General features: G+C 39.7%; 1 protein-coding gene across 3 annotated transcripts in view; it reads right to left on the reverse strand.

The window, feature by feature from the left end:
- Positions 1–17,731, reverse strand: part of PKHD1 (PKHD1 ciliary IPT domain containing fibrocystin/polyductin) — a 448,361-nt gene that overhangs the window by 271,345 nt on the left and 159,285 nt on the right. For all 3 annotated transcript variants that reach the window (XM_088831516.1, XM_055406831.2, XM_088831515.1), the window contains exons 37-38: positions 967–1,177; positions 395–552 (exon numbers count right to left, since the gene is read on the reverse strand). In XM_088831516.1, the coding sequence (XP_088687642.1) occupies positions 395–552; positions 967–1,177 (369 nt within the window). The remainder of the gene's footprint in view (positions 1–394; positions 553–966; positions 1,178–17,731) is intronic.

Below are 17,731 nucleotides of genomic sequence, written 5' to 3' on the forward strand. Positions count from 1 at the left end.
GCTCTTGCCTGTTCACTAGATGCCAGCCCCTATATGCCAGCTCTTTTACTGTACTACTGTACTTTTCAAGGCACCTTACTGTAAGATTTAAAGTGTTTTCTTTATTTTTTTGTGGTTGCTTGCTTTTTTAATGTATTACTTATATGAAATGTATTGTGAACCTTTTACAGTACAGTACTGTATAGCCGATTGTGTTAGTTGAGTACCTAGGCCAGCTTTGTTGAACTTACAAATTGGACTTACTAACATGCTCTCAGAAGATAACTCGTTTGTTTGCAGGGGACTTACTGTATTAGGAACACACTAATTGAAAGAAGTCAACCATACTACATATCATTGAACAGTAAGAACACTGTTTTTCACCCATTAGACTTCCCAACAAATCGTTCTCTACCTTCTGAAGCACTGCCCCCCTGGCATGAAGCAAGGAACTGCACTCTCTCATCAGTGAGATTTCCCTGTATGGTAATACTCCTGCTGAGTAGAACCAGCATGACCTTTAAAACATGGTGCTCTCCAGCCACCCAATTCTCTGTGGATTTGTGAGAATATCTGAAAAGAAAAAAAAAAAAAGAAATCTGAAAATAACACTCCAAGTCTTATAATAAATAGTAAGCCACTAAATTAGCCTAACCCTCCATCTGGGACTCTATTTCTTTAGAAACTCAGACATAGAAGAGTGAAAAATAGGCACACATATGTGAGAATAGGAACTATACTGAATATTGCAGTGACCATCTACTAAAAGACAAAAGTTCTAGTGTCTTACAAGAGAAACTTATTTAAGAAGTCTAAATCTTCCAAATATTTCATATTTTGTAATTTTCTTGTCAAAACGTCTACTGTGATTCAATGTAAATGATATTATTGAAAGACAAACAAATGTCTTTTGACCAGCTGTGTTGGTCACCAACACAGTTAAGACCTCATCTTCCATCTAAATGCAGCCAAGCTGACATGCAGTACCTCAAGGGTGACCTCAGCTGGAGGTCTGTACTGTGCGCACTCTCCACGGTGACAATCTCTTCCTTAGGCTTGGCACCTTCAGCACCCATCCCACTGATGACAAGGACTTCATCCCCAGCATGCCAATCAACAGCATCTTCCAGAGCCAACACTGTGTCATGGGCATTGGCAGCTGCTCGAAGATGGGTGACCACTACTTCTGGGAGTGAACCTAAAGCAAGTCCAAGGGAAACTTGCCTTTAGACATTTTTAAAACTTAATATGAATGTGATGCTATTCAGCCAAAGACTTTAGTGAAAGAAGAATCTGGGAAATCAAGTTTCAGGTTCTATAGGCATTGGTGCTATCCCCAAAGGTGATATCACTATATTACCTTTTTGGTTATTAGTTTTCCTGTCTGTTGCATGGTGACAATAATTCAAGACAGAGAATGGTATAGGGTGAAAAACACAGGGTTGAAGTCATAATAAATTTATAGCTGAATCACAGTCTTGCCATATTCTAACTATGTTCCTTTGGATAATACACTTAGAGGTGGGTTTCAGTTTCCTCAGTTACAAAGCAGAAGCAGCAAAGCTTTCCCTCCTAGGGGTTTAAGACAATTTGATGAGATAATATCTATGAAACATGTACTGTGGACTTTACCACATAACAACCCCTCAATATATTTTAGTCTTCTCTCTTCCTTCCCTGTATCACACTGTTTTGAGAATGAAATTTATCACCTTGTTCTTCCAAATTAAAACCAATGACTATTAGGTTCTCCAAGATATAAGTTCACCATGAATTTCTAAACTTAAGACTTCAACTCACTGTACAAATAGTGACAATAGAGTTAAAAATAAAAATTACCAACAGAATGGTCAACCTAAGTCTTGGTGTATTACGTAATCCCTTCTTACTCTAACATGGGGTGTATCTAGGGACAGGACGGCTAAGCAGAGCAGAAAAATAGTGGAATGTGTGACCCTAAATAACTTGGTTTGTTTTAGGCTCCAGTGATCCTCCCCAAATCTTTGTTCCTTAACCAGCAAAGATTCAAGAAGATAGTCAGACTTGTAGTTTACTCTGGCCTTTTCCAACAAGGGTCAAGGCAGAGGTTTTTTTTTCCAGCCTCTGAAGCAGTACCTTGGAAAACACAAGGCTTCCTCCCAACTCCTCTCCTTGGCGCAGTTCCTCCTCCCTCACAATAGATCATAATTTACCTTTAGCCCACAGCAACTTCCTGTCCTCCCTTGTTGAACTAAAGTAATAATATTTGAATCTCTAACTACAGAGGTGGCCAACAATAAATCATTTTCAAATTATTTTAAACTTCCCTCTTTATTTATTTGTCTATGTGTCAGAGTGGTGGCACTTGGACCAGTAATGTTGTTCTAGGCTTAGAAAGGTCTCTGGGTTAATGATATAATTTCTGAAGTTTACTTGGGCAATAATTTTATCTTAAAAAAAATTCCCAGAGTTCAAAATTTCTAATTATAGAGCAGGTGAAAATTAAGACATAAATCATGTCTAAAGAAAATAATTTTAATTTTATTCCTGTTTGTATGTTTTAACCTTTGGGAACAATAAATGAAATAAAGTCTATTTCAGTGTACATGCATATTTATATATGTGTGAATTTCTATGATCTGTTCTTGAAAATCTACACAGAAACATCTCTACCATGCATCAAAAATGTCTGTCAATGACAAAATATGATGGCAAAATACGATTATACACTGTGATCAATGATTCATAATAATCAATAAGCAAAGAGCACCCTACTACGCACCTATCAACAAGCAGCTACATGTGTCAGAACCAAAATTCGACATGACAAAGATATTTTTCAACTAAGCATTCTTCTAAATAACAGGCAAGTCAAAATAAATGGAAAAAATCACAGGGATTCTTTGAAGTGAATTTTTTAACTATTAACATAAACTTAAGGCCTTTCAAAAGTTGACAGAACCTCTAGAGAGCAGTAAAATTATCTCATAACTTATTCACTCTCATTGCAAAAATAGCACACCTCTATGTGTATAACTAAAAGATCAATCTGGGTGTTTGATGAGTGCCAGGCTCATATCTGTAGCTATCTAGCAGATATGAATATTTGGATGAATTACCATCATCTCAAACTTGAAAGTGAAAGTCTCTCAATCATGTCTGACTCTTTGTAACCCCATGAACTATACAGTCTATGGAATTCTCCAGGCCAGAATACTGGAATGGGTAGCCTTTCCCTTCTCCAGGGGATCTTCCCAACCCAGGGATCAAACCCAGGTCTTCTGCATTGTGAGTGGATTCTTTACCAGCTGAGCCACAAGGAAAGCTCAAGAATACTGGAGTGGATAGCCTATCCCTTCTCCAGCAGATCTTCCTGAGCCAGGAATCTAACCAGGGTCTCCTGCATTTCAGGTGGATTCTTTACCAAATGAGCTATCCCAGACAAATATTCTCAAACTTGAGAATGTCAAAATGAATGTAATAATCATCTGAGCTAGATCCTCTATGAACAACTTTTAATCCTCTGACCATTGTGCATTGTTCTTTTTTAATTACATCCCTTGTTTGTTCATTAATCTGCAGTATCTGCCTACTGAGATACCTCAAGTGAAGAGGAGCTAAAGAGGATCTTGAGGAGGATGAAAGAGGAGAGTGAAAACACTGGCTCAAAACTCAACATTCAAAACACTAAGATCATGGCATCCAATCCCATTGCTTCATGACAAATAGAAGGGAAAAATGTGGAAGCAGGGATAGATTTTATTTTTTGGGCTCCAAAATCACTGCTGATGGTGACTGTAGCCATGAAATTAAAAGACACTCGTTCATTGGAAAGAAAGCCATGACAAGCCTAGATGACACATAAAAAAGCAGAGACATTACTTTGCAACAAAGGCCTGTATACTCAAAGCTATGGTTTTCCCAGTAGTCATCTACAGATGTGAGAGCTGGACCATAAAGAACACTGAGAGCCGAAGAATTGATGCTTTAAAACTGTGGTGCTGGAGAAGACTCTTGAGAAACACTTGGACAGCAAGAAGATCAAACCAGTCAATCCTAAAGGAAATCAACCCTAAATATTCAATGGAAGGACTGATGTTGAAGCTGAGGCTGAAGTTCCAATACTTTGACCACCTGATGCAAAGAGCCAACTCGCTGGAAAAGACCCTGAGGCTGGGAAGGATTGAAGGCAAAAGGAGAAGAGGGTGGCTATATAGAAGATGGGATGAGATGAGATGGCTAGATAGCATCACTGACTCAATGGACATGAATTTAAGCAAACTCCAGGAGATAGTGAAGGACTGAGGAGCCTGGTGTGCTGCAGTCCATGGGGTTGCAAAGAGTCAGACACAACAACAATGATCTCAGCAACAAATTCCCGAATTCCCTTCTGGACCTTCAAGAGTCTCCATAAGCAAACTCCACTTTATCATCTCTGATTCCTTAATACACTCTCCATTCCAGGAAGTCCAGTCTCTTCTCATTTAACGAGATCATCCCTGGCTCTACCCCTTTGCCTGTTCTGTCCCTTCCACCAGGTACCCAGTCTTTTTCACCCCACTTGTTCTAAGAGTAGCTCAAGCCTCACCTCTTCCATTGGATTTCAGGAGGCGTTTCAGCCCATGCTGATGCCCACTGACTCCTATAGGCCAACAGGATAAGGGACTAGGCATCCCAGACTAGTACATCTGGGGTTAGGCATGCCCAAGCAGGTCTGGCTGGTTTGTGGGCCATTTGATTGAGTTCTTTTGCATGAAAGGAAGAGACGGGCAAGGATGACACAGGTGCTATGGGGTATGCCTCAGACACGGGTTTTCTCTCATGGACCCATGACTGAACCTGAAGAAAGACCCTGAGGGAACCCTCTAGATGGACTTTGTACCTGATGCTCCTCTGCTTGGACTTCTTTCATCAATTCACTCTGCCTCATTTTTCAGATTGATGTTCAACCTGGTCCTTCAGAGAAGTCTCTGAGACCTCCAAACTAGGTCAAACTCAGCATCTATCATATCACTGTCTCCCTCTTCTTTCTAGCCCTTAGCACATGTGGCTTGACCTCTATTATTGCTATTCTCCATCTCCCCTGTTAAACATGGCAGCAGAAGTTATACTATATCTGCAGTGTCATAGTAGCACATGTCATGTTTATCACAGTGTCTTGAGTATAATAAGTGTTCAATAAGTAAGTACTAAAGGAGGAAAAAATCATGACCGAAACATGGAAAAGCAAGCACCCCAAAGTTTCAGCAATCAGATGGTCAGGAGGGACCCCAAGTGACAACGCTAGTGGCCTTTAGTTCCATCGTGAAACACAGCACATTTCCATACCTGGGGATTGGACCACTTAGGCAGCAATGAAAGCCTGCACCCTTGGCACCCTGTGCTCAGTATTTCCATGGCAGGTACCCAATGCAATGGCAGCAGGGAAGCCCCAGGACCTTCCTGAAGGGAGGACAATGATCAAGAAAACCAAAATAGAAGGAAAATGGACTAGTTGATGATATTTGTCATGAGAACACCTGTAACAAGCAGGCAGGGACAAAGGGCTGGAGGTTCTGTGAGAGTCAAGGCAGACAGAAATATTCTTTTTTATCACTACTCAAATATCTACAAGCTGAAAGGGTTCAGGGAGCCTGGAGAAACTGGAGTGATGCAACTACAGTTAGCACCACATATTTCATATCAAGTTATTCTGTAATTGTTAAGGCACATATATCTCTCTCCCCACCTTGAATGCAAGGCCACTCCATCATGTCTCTTTTACAAATGTCACAATTTCTAGTACAGTCTGATTAGCACTCAACTCATAGGGATTTAAACTATTTTGATTATTGCCATCCAGACAACCACCTACAAACTTCCATCAGAAGTGTACCTCGATAAATATATAATATCCAGTATGTAAAAAGCTGAAAAATAACACAAACATTACTGAGAACTTAGAATAATTCCAACCTGTGCTAATCAGTGTTACTCTAAAGTAAGAACTGTTGCTTTTCTGGGTTTTGTTTTGTTTGTCCTTTTAACAGACTGTACTGATTAGAAAAGTTAAAATAATACTTTGAGGACAAAATCACACAGTAGGAGATATCAGCACCAAGTTCTGAAACTGGCTCCTCTGAATCCAGAACCAAAGAACTGGACACATAATGGAATTCTAGCCTCTGGAAATAATTGTATATTAACTGTATCCAATTAGCTTTGATATGCAAAATATTATATCCTTTATCGTATAAATATTATTTAAAAGTTGTACAAGGCAGACTGACTGATTTCTCTGATGAAGGCAGTATCGTACACATTTCAGATGTGAGTCATTTCACCTTACAGAACTCTCTGTGATAGATTTTTTTTTACTATTTTAATTTTTATTGGAGTATTGTTGATTTAAAATTTTAAGTTTCTGCTGTACAATAAAACGAATTAGTATACATGGCTTCCCAGGTGGCACTAGTGGTAAAGAACCCACCTGCTGATGCAGAAAACACAGGAGATGCAGTTTTGATCCCTGGATCAAGAAGATCCCCTGGAGGAAGGCATGGCAACCCACTCCAGTATTCTTGCCTGGAGAATCCCATGGACAGAGGAGCCTGTCAGGTTACAGTCCATAGGGTCACAAAGAGTCAGGCACAACTGAGGCAATTTTGCACACATGTACACATACACATATGCACTCTTTTTTAGATTATTTTCCCATATAGGTCATTACAGAATTTTGAGATGAGTTCCTTCTTCAGGTCAGGTGGCCCTCTTCCTTTCTTACCACAAATCAAAAAATATATAAAAATACAGTTTAAAAAGTTCAATAATTTTATGTATATGCTTACAGAAAAAAGATTATTCTCTTGACTCATAAGTTAATACAATGTTTAACCTATTTGGGCTTTCAACATTGACCTGTTAACCAACAACTTATTCATTTATTCCCACTAATGACTTCTACTCAAAATTGTATTTCCTACAAATTATTGTTCAAGCACTTCAGCACATTCATCCATAATTACACCGGCCCAGAGAAGCATCCTGCCAAATGGGCATGGAAAGAAAGAAAATCATCGTTGTGGGTTAACACACTTTAAAATCACTAATTATATTCTGTTTGTTTTGCAGGACTTCAATCTTTCAATTTATTCCAAGTGAATAACTGCCAAGACCTTTCCAAATCAGTGAGAGAGTGGGTGAGGAGGGAGAAAAAGAGAGAAAAAGAACGGGAGAGAAAAGAGGAGGGAGGGAGGAAAGAATCATTTCATGAAAATCATGTTCACAACATAATAGAAACTTAAAGAAACTCACAAAAGGACTAGAAATGTTTTTCTCAAATATATGCAAATTATTTTCCCTATTTCTGTATGCAGCTTCACCATTATCTACAGCAAAACAATGAATGCTATTTTTCTTTGGTGTAGATGAACATCTGTGAAGCGCTGGGAAGAAAGACATAAAGGGAACAGAGTCACTGTCTTACAGCGTCCATAAACAGTACAGGAAATAGACAAAACGTCGTGAATGTACTCTGGTCAGTGCTAAGACAGAAGGACACTCAAGGTCCACCAATGAAGAGATATGGAGCACCTCACTCACAAAGGAGGGGGTTGTTTCCAGGAATGGTTCCCAGAAAACGTGATAACAGAGCTGGGTCTTGAAGGATAAGCCACAGTTGAGCAGAGAACAAAATGGGCAGAGCCCTCCAGGCAAAGGCGGCAGTGTGTACAGTGGCAAGGGCTAACATGACACTTTCAAATAACCGCCATAGAAGAGGCAAGGCCGGAATGCAGGTGCATGGCAGGGAAGGGGACCTGAGGAGGGGCAGTGGGTCCTGGAGAGGTGAGCAGGACCCACCCGAGAAGGGTCATTAACCACAAGGCTTATCAGCACTTTTTAAAACTGGAGTAAAGTTGATTTACAATATTGTGTGAGTTTCAGGTGTATAGCACAGTGACTCAGTTATACATATATACATATTCGTATTCAGATTATTTTCTTTTAAAGGTTATTACAAAATAGTGAGTGGAGTTCCCTGTGCTATACAGTAGGTCCTTGTTGATTACCTATTTTACATATAGTAATGTGTATATGTTAATCTCAACCAACTTTGAACAAATGCATTCCAAATTGCAAACAACCAACTTAGAAGAAAATTCTTTGAAATCAAACTATTTGTGAATTAGAGGAGATCCCTTTTATTTAAGACTGTGACATTAGCATTAAGACTATCTGGCAGACCAAAGAGATGGAATGAGGCATTTTGCACGTACATTTCTCCTTGCCCTTGAGAAACATTTGCTGTGATTTCTCCCTTGGATGAAGGCAAACCCTGGCAGGGGAATGCTGTACAAGCTTGAATCTGTGTGTGCAGTGCAAGCCTTCTGCAGCCTTGCTGTAATCTCCAGTGGCACTGGCTAAGCCATCCTGTATAGATGCAGACCAATGGACAGCTGATCAGCAAACATTTCTGCACTGCAATGAACAAGACCTGGGACTACATCTGTCCCCAGTGCTAAGAATTCTGCCATTCTTTTGGCAGAAAGGTTTAGATTAAGGCTAACCAAGGTTATCTGGATGGTGCAACAAGCCCTACTCTGATTGAAGGCCTTTTCTAGAGGCATGAAAGAAAGGCTAACTTTTGTTGTTAACCAATCTGAGCTTTACTGTTGGTGCTACGATTTAAAAGTGACTGAGAAGAATCAAAGGATAAAGTTCAAAATACCGAGGAAATCATATAACGTAAGGTAAGTGGAAATATCTAGAGCACTGTTCCCAGCTCCTGTGAGGATTTCAGGTCAGTTCAACAAATGAGCCTCCTAGACCCCACAGAATAGTGTGGAAAGTTCTTAGTTAGAGGGGCAAGATCCATTGGTCAGAGATAAAGGCTTCTGCACTTATCTTTAACACCCACTTCTATTCATGGTCAAATAGATTATATATATAAAAACCCAGATGTATTTCTAGACAATTGTTTTGACAATCATCGCTATGGATTATGCTATGGAATGGAGTAACAGTGAAGAAAGAGCTAATTTTTAACGACATCGTTTCTTTTAGAAAAGCAATAAATGTATAATGTTTAGCATAAAAATACAGAGAAACAAAAGATGACAATAAAGGCATTCATCACCGATTACTACAACAGATTAATATATACCTTTCTATCCTTCCCCTATATTTGTATGTGGACATTTCATATATGTATAAACAAAAATTCTATAATTCTGTATGTACCATTTTGCTAAATTTTCTCACTTAATAGAGTAGGAGCATCTTTCATCTGTATTATATACTGTGTAATATCATGATAATATCATAGTATATCACTTTTTAAATGTCTATTTTAAATACTAATCCATTATTTTTTCATATTCAGCTTTTTCTCAATATTTCCCTTTTATAAACAGTGCAGATGTGACCATACTTGAGCATAATTTTTAGGCATACTCATGATCATTTCACTACTTTAAATTCCTAAAAGTGACATTGCCATATCAAGGCAAATGCCTAGTTTTAAGCTGTTTGATTTTATTACCAAATTGTCTCACAGAAGACTGCACATGCTCTACACACACTAGCAGTATATACGAATGCCCATCCCTCAGACATTCTACTACTTCTTTTTAATATCGACCAAATTGATTGTTAAGGAAAAAAAAATCACTTTTACTTTATTTTGCATTTCTGTGATTACTAATGAGGTGAAGGTAGGAGAAAACTCAAAAAAAAATAAAGAATAATCTCTCTCCCCTGTGAACACAGCACTATGAACACACCCAAGCACTCCCCACAGGAATTCATGTTGGTCATTTGCATTAACTGTACTGATATGTCTATTCACACCCAACACCAGAACTTAAATTTGTTGTTAAAAGCTCTTTATTTATAAAGGACAGTTGTTTGTATCTGTATCAAATAAGAAATTAGTGTATGATAAAGGAAAGCATTAGTTTCCTAATGCTTTAACAAATTAACCACAAAATTAATGTCAAAAAAAATAATTCAAATGTATTGTTTCATGAGTCTAGATGTTAGAATTCTGAAACTGGATTCACTGAGTTAAAAATTCAAGCAGAGCTATTTCCTTCTGAAGGCTCTGAGAGGAAAATCTGTTTCCTTGTCCTTTTTGACTTCCAGTGGCCACCTATATCCCTTGGCTTGTGGCCCCTCCTTCATCTTCAAACACTCACTCCTCTCTCTGCTTCCACCATTACATCTCCTTCTCCTCTGACTCCTCCTGTATCCCTTTGATAAGGACCAGTGTGATTTACTTGGGCCCACATCAATTATCCAGGATAATATCCCCATTTTAAAATCTTTTACTTAATCACACCTGCAAAGTTTCTGTTGCCAAACCTTCATGAGTTCCAGGAATTGGGGTATGAACATATTTGGAGGCCTTTTTTCAGAATAGCATGATTGCATTGTTGAATCTATAGTGTTGAGAAAATAGACTAGCCATTTGGAAGGAAATTAGATAATGAACTTATCCACTATATCAAAATAAATTCTAGATGAACTAAAGAAGGGACTGACAAACATTTTCTATTCAGAGCCAAACAACAGATTTTGGTCTGCAGGCCAGTTTGTCTGTTGCAACTAGTCAGCTCTGCCACAGAATCAAGAAGCAGCCATAAACACATGGGCACGGCTGAGCTTCAACAAAATTTTGTTTGCAAAAATAGGTAATGGGCCAGATTTAGCCCACAGGCCACTGTCTTCTGACTTTGGGTTAAAGATGCTAATGTGAAAAAAATAAAAATGTACCAGGAAACAAACAGATAAACTTTTATATAGTCTTTGGATAGGTGAGAACTTTCTAACCAGAAAATCAAAAGCAGAAACCACAAAGAATATATCTGTAATTTTGTCATTATAGAAATCAGAAAATTACATAAAAATACTAACGGCAAATAACAAACTGGGGAAGAAGCAGGTTATTTTCCCCCTATCAAAATTACTACAAAGGGAGTCAAAAGTAACAAAGTCCCACTTAGATAACCAGAGAAAATTAAAGCTGAAGAAGAACATTCCCGAAACCTGGAAGGAGTATCTTGTGTCTGTCTTTCTGCCACAGGTAAACACCAGCTATGTGTATGTAAAATAGCAGAAAGCCCAGGTGCATCATAAGCCCTTGAAGAGGATGGAATGAATATTAGTTACCTCCTCTTCCAGGCCCCAGTTTCATCATCTCTGAGATGAAAGTAACAATCCCAGTGGTTCCTACTTCACAGAGTTGTTGTGAGAGGTAAAGGAGAGGGAAGAATGGAAAGTAGCTTTGAAAATGTTTAATATAAAGTGCCAGAATCTCAGTAAAAATCCAATTTTTAACAAATACTGAATATAATGCCCAATTTAATGATACTCTTTCTTCAGGACCGGGCTGAAAGCAATACTATTAATAATACTGCTTTGATGATATATGTGGAAGAATTCTCTTTGAAGGAAAAATCACATGTTCCTGCCTATGGAGCATTCCATTTACTTAACAAAGCTGGATTTCTTTTACTACTCAAAAACATAAAAAATGTAAAATCTAGAATACATTAACCATTTAATAAGCTAAAGGAAAGTTGTGCTTCAGTCATATCCAACTCCTTGGGACCCCACAGACTGTAGCCCACCAGGCCACTCTGTCCACGTGATATCTCCAGCAAGAATACTGGAGTGGGTTTGCCATTTCCACCTCCAGGGGATCTTCCCAACCAAGGGATTGAACCCATGTCTCCTGAGTCTCCTGCATTGCAGATGGATTATTTACCACTGAGCCAACAGGGAATCCTGAAAGAAGGTTGCTGCTGCTGCTGCTTAGTGACTTCAGTCATGTTTGACTCTGTGCAACACTATGGACTGCAGCCTGCCAGGCTCCTCTGTCCATGGGATTCTCCAGGCAAGAGTACTAGAGTGGTTGTCATGCCCTCCTCCAGAGGATCTTCCCAACTCTGGTATAGAACCTGGGTCTCCTGCATTGTAGGCAGATTCTTTACCACTGAGCCACCAGGGAAGCCCCTGAAAGAAGGTTCAGATCAGTTCAGTCACACAGTCATGTCCAACTCTTTGTGACCCCATGGACTGTAGCACACCTGGCTTCCCTGGCCATCATCCAACTCCCGGAGCTTGCTCAAACTTATGTCCATCGAGTCAGTGAAGCCATCCAAACATCTCAACCTCTATCGTCCCCTTCTCCTCCCACCTTCAATCTTTCCCAGAATCAGGGTCTTTTCAAATGAGTCAGTTCTTCGCATCAGGTGGCCAAAATTTTGGAATTTCAGCTTCAGCATCAGTCCTTCCAATGAATATTCAGGACTGATTTCCTTTAGGATGGACTGGTTGGATCTCCTTGCAGTCCAAGGGACTCTCAAGAGTCTTCTCCAACACCACAGTTCAAAAGCATCAATTCTTTGGCTCTCAGCTTTCTTTATGGTCCAACTCTCACATCCATACATCAGTTCAGTTCAGTCGCTCAGTCGTGTCCGACTCTTTGCGACCCCATGAATCACAGCAGGCCAGGCCTCCCTGTTCATCACCAACTCCCGGAGTTCACTCAAACTCATGTCCATCGAGTCGGTGATGCCATCCAGCCATCTCATTCTCTGTCGTCCTCGTCTCCTCCCACCCCCAATCCCTCCCAGCATCAAACTCTTTTCCAGTGAGTCAACTCGTCGCATGAGGTGGCCAAAGTATTGGAGTTTCAGCTTTAGCATCAGTCCTTCCAATGAACACCCAGGATTGATCTCCTTTAGAATGGACTGGTTGGATCTCCGTGCAGTCCAAGGGACTCTCAAGAGTCTTCTCCAGCACCATCCATACATGACTACTGGTAAAACCATAACTTTGACTAGACAGACCTTTGTTGGCAAAGTAACGTCTCTGCTTTTTAATATGATTCCTAGGTTTGTCATAGCTTTTCTTTCAAAAAGCAAGTATCTGTTAATTTCATGGCTGCAGTCACCTTCTGCAGTGATTTTGGAGCCCAAGAAAATGAAGTCTGTCACTGTTTCCATTATTTTCCAATCTACTTGCCATGAAGTGATGGGACCAGACGACAGAGACAAGGACGACAGAGGATGAGATGGTTCGATAGCATCCCCGACTCAATGGACATGAGTTTGAGTAGACTCCAGGAGTTGGTGATGGACAGGGAGGCCTGGCGTGCTGCAGTCCATGGGGTTGCAAAGAGTTGGACATGACTGAGTGACTGAACTGAACTAACTGATGGGACCGGATGCTGTGATCTTAGTTTTTGAATGTTAAGTTTTAAGCCAGCTTTTTTACTCTTCTCTTTCACTTTCATCGATAGGCTCTTTAGTTCCACTTCACTTTTTGCTATAAAAGTGGTGTCATCTGCCTACCTGGATTATTGATATTTCTCCTGGCAATCTTGATTCCAGCTTGTGCTTCATTCAGCCCAGCATTTCACATGATGCACTCTGCATATAAGTTAAAACGTACTCCTTTCCCAATCTGAAACCAGTCTGTAGTTCCATGTCTGTTTCTAACTGTTGCTTCTTGACCTGCATACAGATTTCTCAGGAGACAGGTAAGATGGTCTGGTATTCTCATCTCTTTCAGAATTTCCCAGTTTGTTGTGATCTACACAGTCAAAGGCTGTGCAGAAGTTTTTCTGAGACAGAAGCAGAAGTTTTTCTGAGACTCTCTTTCTTTTTTGATGATCCAACGGATGTTGGCAATTTGATCTCTGGTTCCTCTGCCTTTTCTAAATCCAGCTTGAACATCTGGAAGTTCTCAGATCATATACTATTGAACTGAGTATACATATTCTCGCTTGGAGAATTTTGAGCATTATTTTGCTAGCATGTGAGATGAGTGCAATTGTGCAGTAGTTTGAACATTCATTGGCATTTCCTTTTTTAGGGATTGGAATGAAAACGGACCTTTCCCATTCCTGTGGCCACTGCTGAGTTTTCCAAATTGCTGGCATATTGAGTGCAGCACTTTCACAGCATCATATTTTAGGATTTGAAAAAGCTCAGCTGGAATTCTATCACCTCCAACTAGCTTTGTTTATAGTGATGAAGGCCCACTTGACTTCGGACTCCAGGATATCTGGCTCTAGGTGAGTCATCACACCACCATGGTTATCTGGGTCATTAAGATCTTTTTTAGTCTTAAAAAATCATTAAGAAAGAAGGTTACTAAGACTGAAAAGCAGTGGGGGAAGAGAATGAGAGAGGGTTGGAAAACACAGCAGGAAATATAGGCAGGAACCTACATCAGAGAGGGTGCTATAAACATGTCAGAAATTTTGGACTTTATCTTAGGGACAATGGAAAGCCACTGAAGAGTTTTGAGCAGTGGCATAATATGAACAGCTCACTCTGGCTCCAGGGTAAACAATAAATTGGAGAGGGGTAAAAATAGCAACTAAAAGATAAACTAGAAAGCTTAAACAACAGTCTAGGCCCAAGTTGATGGCATCATAAAGTAAGGTAGTAGTCATGGAAGTGGCAAAAAGCAAATGGACTTGTGAGTGTTTCAAGAATTAAAGTTAGAACCTGGTGGACATAATATGGAGAAGGTTGGACAAGAGGGGTATCAAGAATGTTCCCAGTTGACAGATCACTGGAAAGCAACAAACATCATCCCATCCCTTTCAGAATAACAAGGCAGCTTCATCAAATCAAAATAATATGCACATGATAATAAATAATAACAACAATATTTAATATTTACTGAGTAGATATGCAGGTATCACTCAATGCCTTTCCTGTGCTAAGTTAAGTGCTGTACATGTTTTGTTTCATTTAATCACCTAATAGCATCATGAGAAATGCTTTAGAATCATCTTCAACTTGTGTATGGAAACTGAAACACTGAAGAGTTGACTTTTTTCAAAGGTCAGTTGTCCATCCTCTTCACAGCTTAGTCAAGAATTAGTCACACCATTGCTCACCAGAGGTTCCGTGCTTGGGCCAAATCCTAATACTGGGTATTGATAGATGGCCATTACCCAGTATGTACATATTTATACAAAAGAGTGGCCAGTCTAGATCAAGATCATGCAGTCTTGGATCCCCTAAGTAAAAATTTTCTTAGACTCAACCTCATTCTTTCAATAACACTGTCTAGATGAAATGAAACACAGTTATCAGAAAATTTTAATTCCAAATTTTCTGTCACTAGTAAATTTGGTTTTACTTAGTGAATTAACTGACTGGAACTTTTTCCCAGCCAAACTAAACAGGTTTGAAATATCCAGTTAACATTTATTAATTTTAATTTCAAATTAGCGAAAGAAGTAAAAATATAAGATTGTCAAATATTTTAAAAGTAGACTTTTAAAAAGATAAAAATTATTACTTTTATCTGCCCATTCTCCTATTCTGGTTAGATAACACACCTCTAATCTTAAAAAACCATCCTCTCTTGGTTGCAGATTGTGTAGTCTTAGGGGGTCTGGAATGTTGGTCCCATCTCTTGTTCCATCCTAACCAATAAGACCACCACTTCTCTGGTCATAGCAGTAGCTTTAGTGATGGGTTTATGACTCAAACACAGTCAAAGGTAATCCTGAAGCTTCTGTTTAGCTTTTCATTTCAGTTACTCACACAACATACACTTGTAGAAAGCCTACTATGAGTCCAGGCACTATTGGAGGGAATGAGAATGTCAATGAGAAAAAAAAAACCATGAAAATCCTTGCCCTCAGGATGTATACATTCTACTAGGGAAAACACTAGAATAAGTACAATATATGACATACAAACTGTATATGATATGCTGCTGCTGCTGCTGCTGCTATGTCGCTTTAGTCGTGTCCGACTCTGTGCGACCCCATAGATGGCTAGAGAGTGTTAAAAGCTAAAGGGAAAACTCAGAGGGAGGGATGTGAAATTTTGATGAGGGGAACGTTGTAATTTACTCAGGGGTATAATAGTCACTTGAAAAGAGCCATTTTTTCATCTGGAGCCACAGGAACCTATTTCTGCCTTCAGGAGGCAGATTGGAAAATGAAGGCAACTCAAGAGAAAGCAGAGCCTAGAGTTGCAGAGAAACAAAGTCCTAATGACTTCACTGAAGCACCTGGACTCAGCTGTGCCTCAGTTTTTTCAGTTATATGAGGCAATAAATGCCCTGATTTGGGGGGTTCGAATTGGGTTTTCTGTCACTTGCAACCAAAAAAGACCTGACAAATGTCAACACTTTCAGGTATATATAGAAACTTAAAGTAGCTTATAATGTGTTTCTAAGTGGGGTTCCTGCTGTACGTGGATTATCGAATAGCTAGAACTCATTTCTAATTAGCAGGATACATTCAAAGTAAACACCCAAAATCCTAAGACCTTAAAAACAGCATGTTCACTTTAATGTTTTTAAAGTTCCTTAAAGTGTGCTTTATACTCTTACTGGAAGAAACCCTTTCTTATCCATCGTCCCAAGGTCACTCTTGCCCATATCAAGCAATTACAAATTCTAAGTTATCTCAGCTAAGAATAAATTGAGATTTTACCAGATATGCACATATAGAATAGTTGTATTTTGACTTTTTTGGAGGCTTACAAGGCAACAGAGAATATTTGTCTTACTTTTGTTAATGGTGTTGGCCATATTTTGAGAGCCATATAGTTAAGGACCAATTCTCATGTGCTCTGAATAGAGAAGCAGTCATCAGTCACTGGCCATCCTGCATGCTGAGGGTTCTAAGTCCAGAACCACACTGACCAACATTAACTTGACTGAATAGCTACCCATCTGCCACGACTAGCTGATTAGAACCCCAGTGTTGGATTGAAGATGTGTGTAAATTTAAGATTACAGAAAGCAGGTTTTTTATGTTTCTCATCCTTCTTCCTCTATTCTTCTTCTCACTTTGAGCTTACTTTCTCCACCCACCCTAAATCAAACAAAACAAACACACACACATAACAGGTTCTCTCCCTTTTAACCCAACATCCCTTTGGAACACCCTTTCATGTATGTAGCAAACTGCCAAGCAGAGGCTTCTGCTCCCTGAACCCAACCAAGAGGACTCAAGTTAGGGACAAAAGATGATAAACATCTATATTTGTACATGAGCCATGAACAGACAGGGAATTTCCTTGAAGCTTATTAAAGGAGGCTAATCTTGAGAGTCCCTTGTACTGCAAGGAGATCCAACCAGTCCATTCTAAAGGAGATCAATCCTGGGTGTTCATTGGAAGGCCTGATGCTAAAGTATTGAAACTCCAATACTTTGGCCACCTCATGCAACGAGTTGACTCACTGGAAAAGACTCTGATGCTGGGAGGGACTGGGGGCTGGAGGAGAAGGGGACGACAGAGAATGAGATGGCTAGATGGCATCACCGACTAGATAGACATGAGTTTGAGTGAACTCCGGGAGTTGGTGATAGACAGGGAGGCCTGGCGTGCTGTGATTCATGGGGTTGTGGAGAGTCGGACACGACTGAGCGACTGAACTGAACTGAACTGAATCTAATTCTACCATTGGAGCCATCACTGGATAGATCCCACCTCAAGCTATATGAGACATCATTGGTCAACAAAGGTCCATCTAGCCAAAGCTATGGCTTTTCCAGTAGTCATGTACAAATGTGAGAGTTGGACCATAAAGAAGGCTGAGCGCCAAAGAATTGATGCTTTTGAACTGTGGTGCTGTAGAAGACTGTGGAGAGTTCCCTTGGACAGCATGGAGATCAAACCAGTCAATCCTAAAGGAAATCAGCCCTGAATATTCACTGGAAGGACTGATGCTGAAGCTGAAGCTCCAATCTTTGGCCACCTAATGCAAAGAGCCGACTCACTTGAAAACCATGATGCAGGGAAAG

Source organism: Moschus berezovskii, chromosome 23 (assembly GCF_049115385.1).
Source record: "Moschus berezovskii isolate FMDL1 chromosome 23, NW_MosBer_1.0, whole genome shotgun sequence".
Taxonomy (NCBI): domain Eukaryota; kingdom Metazoa; phylum Chordata; class Mammalia; order Artiodactyla; family Moschidae; genus Moschus; species Moschus berezovskii.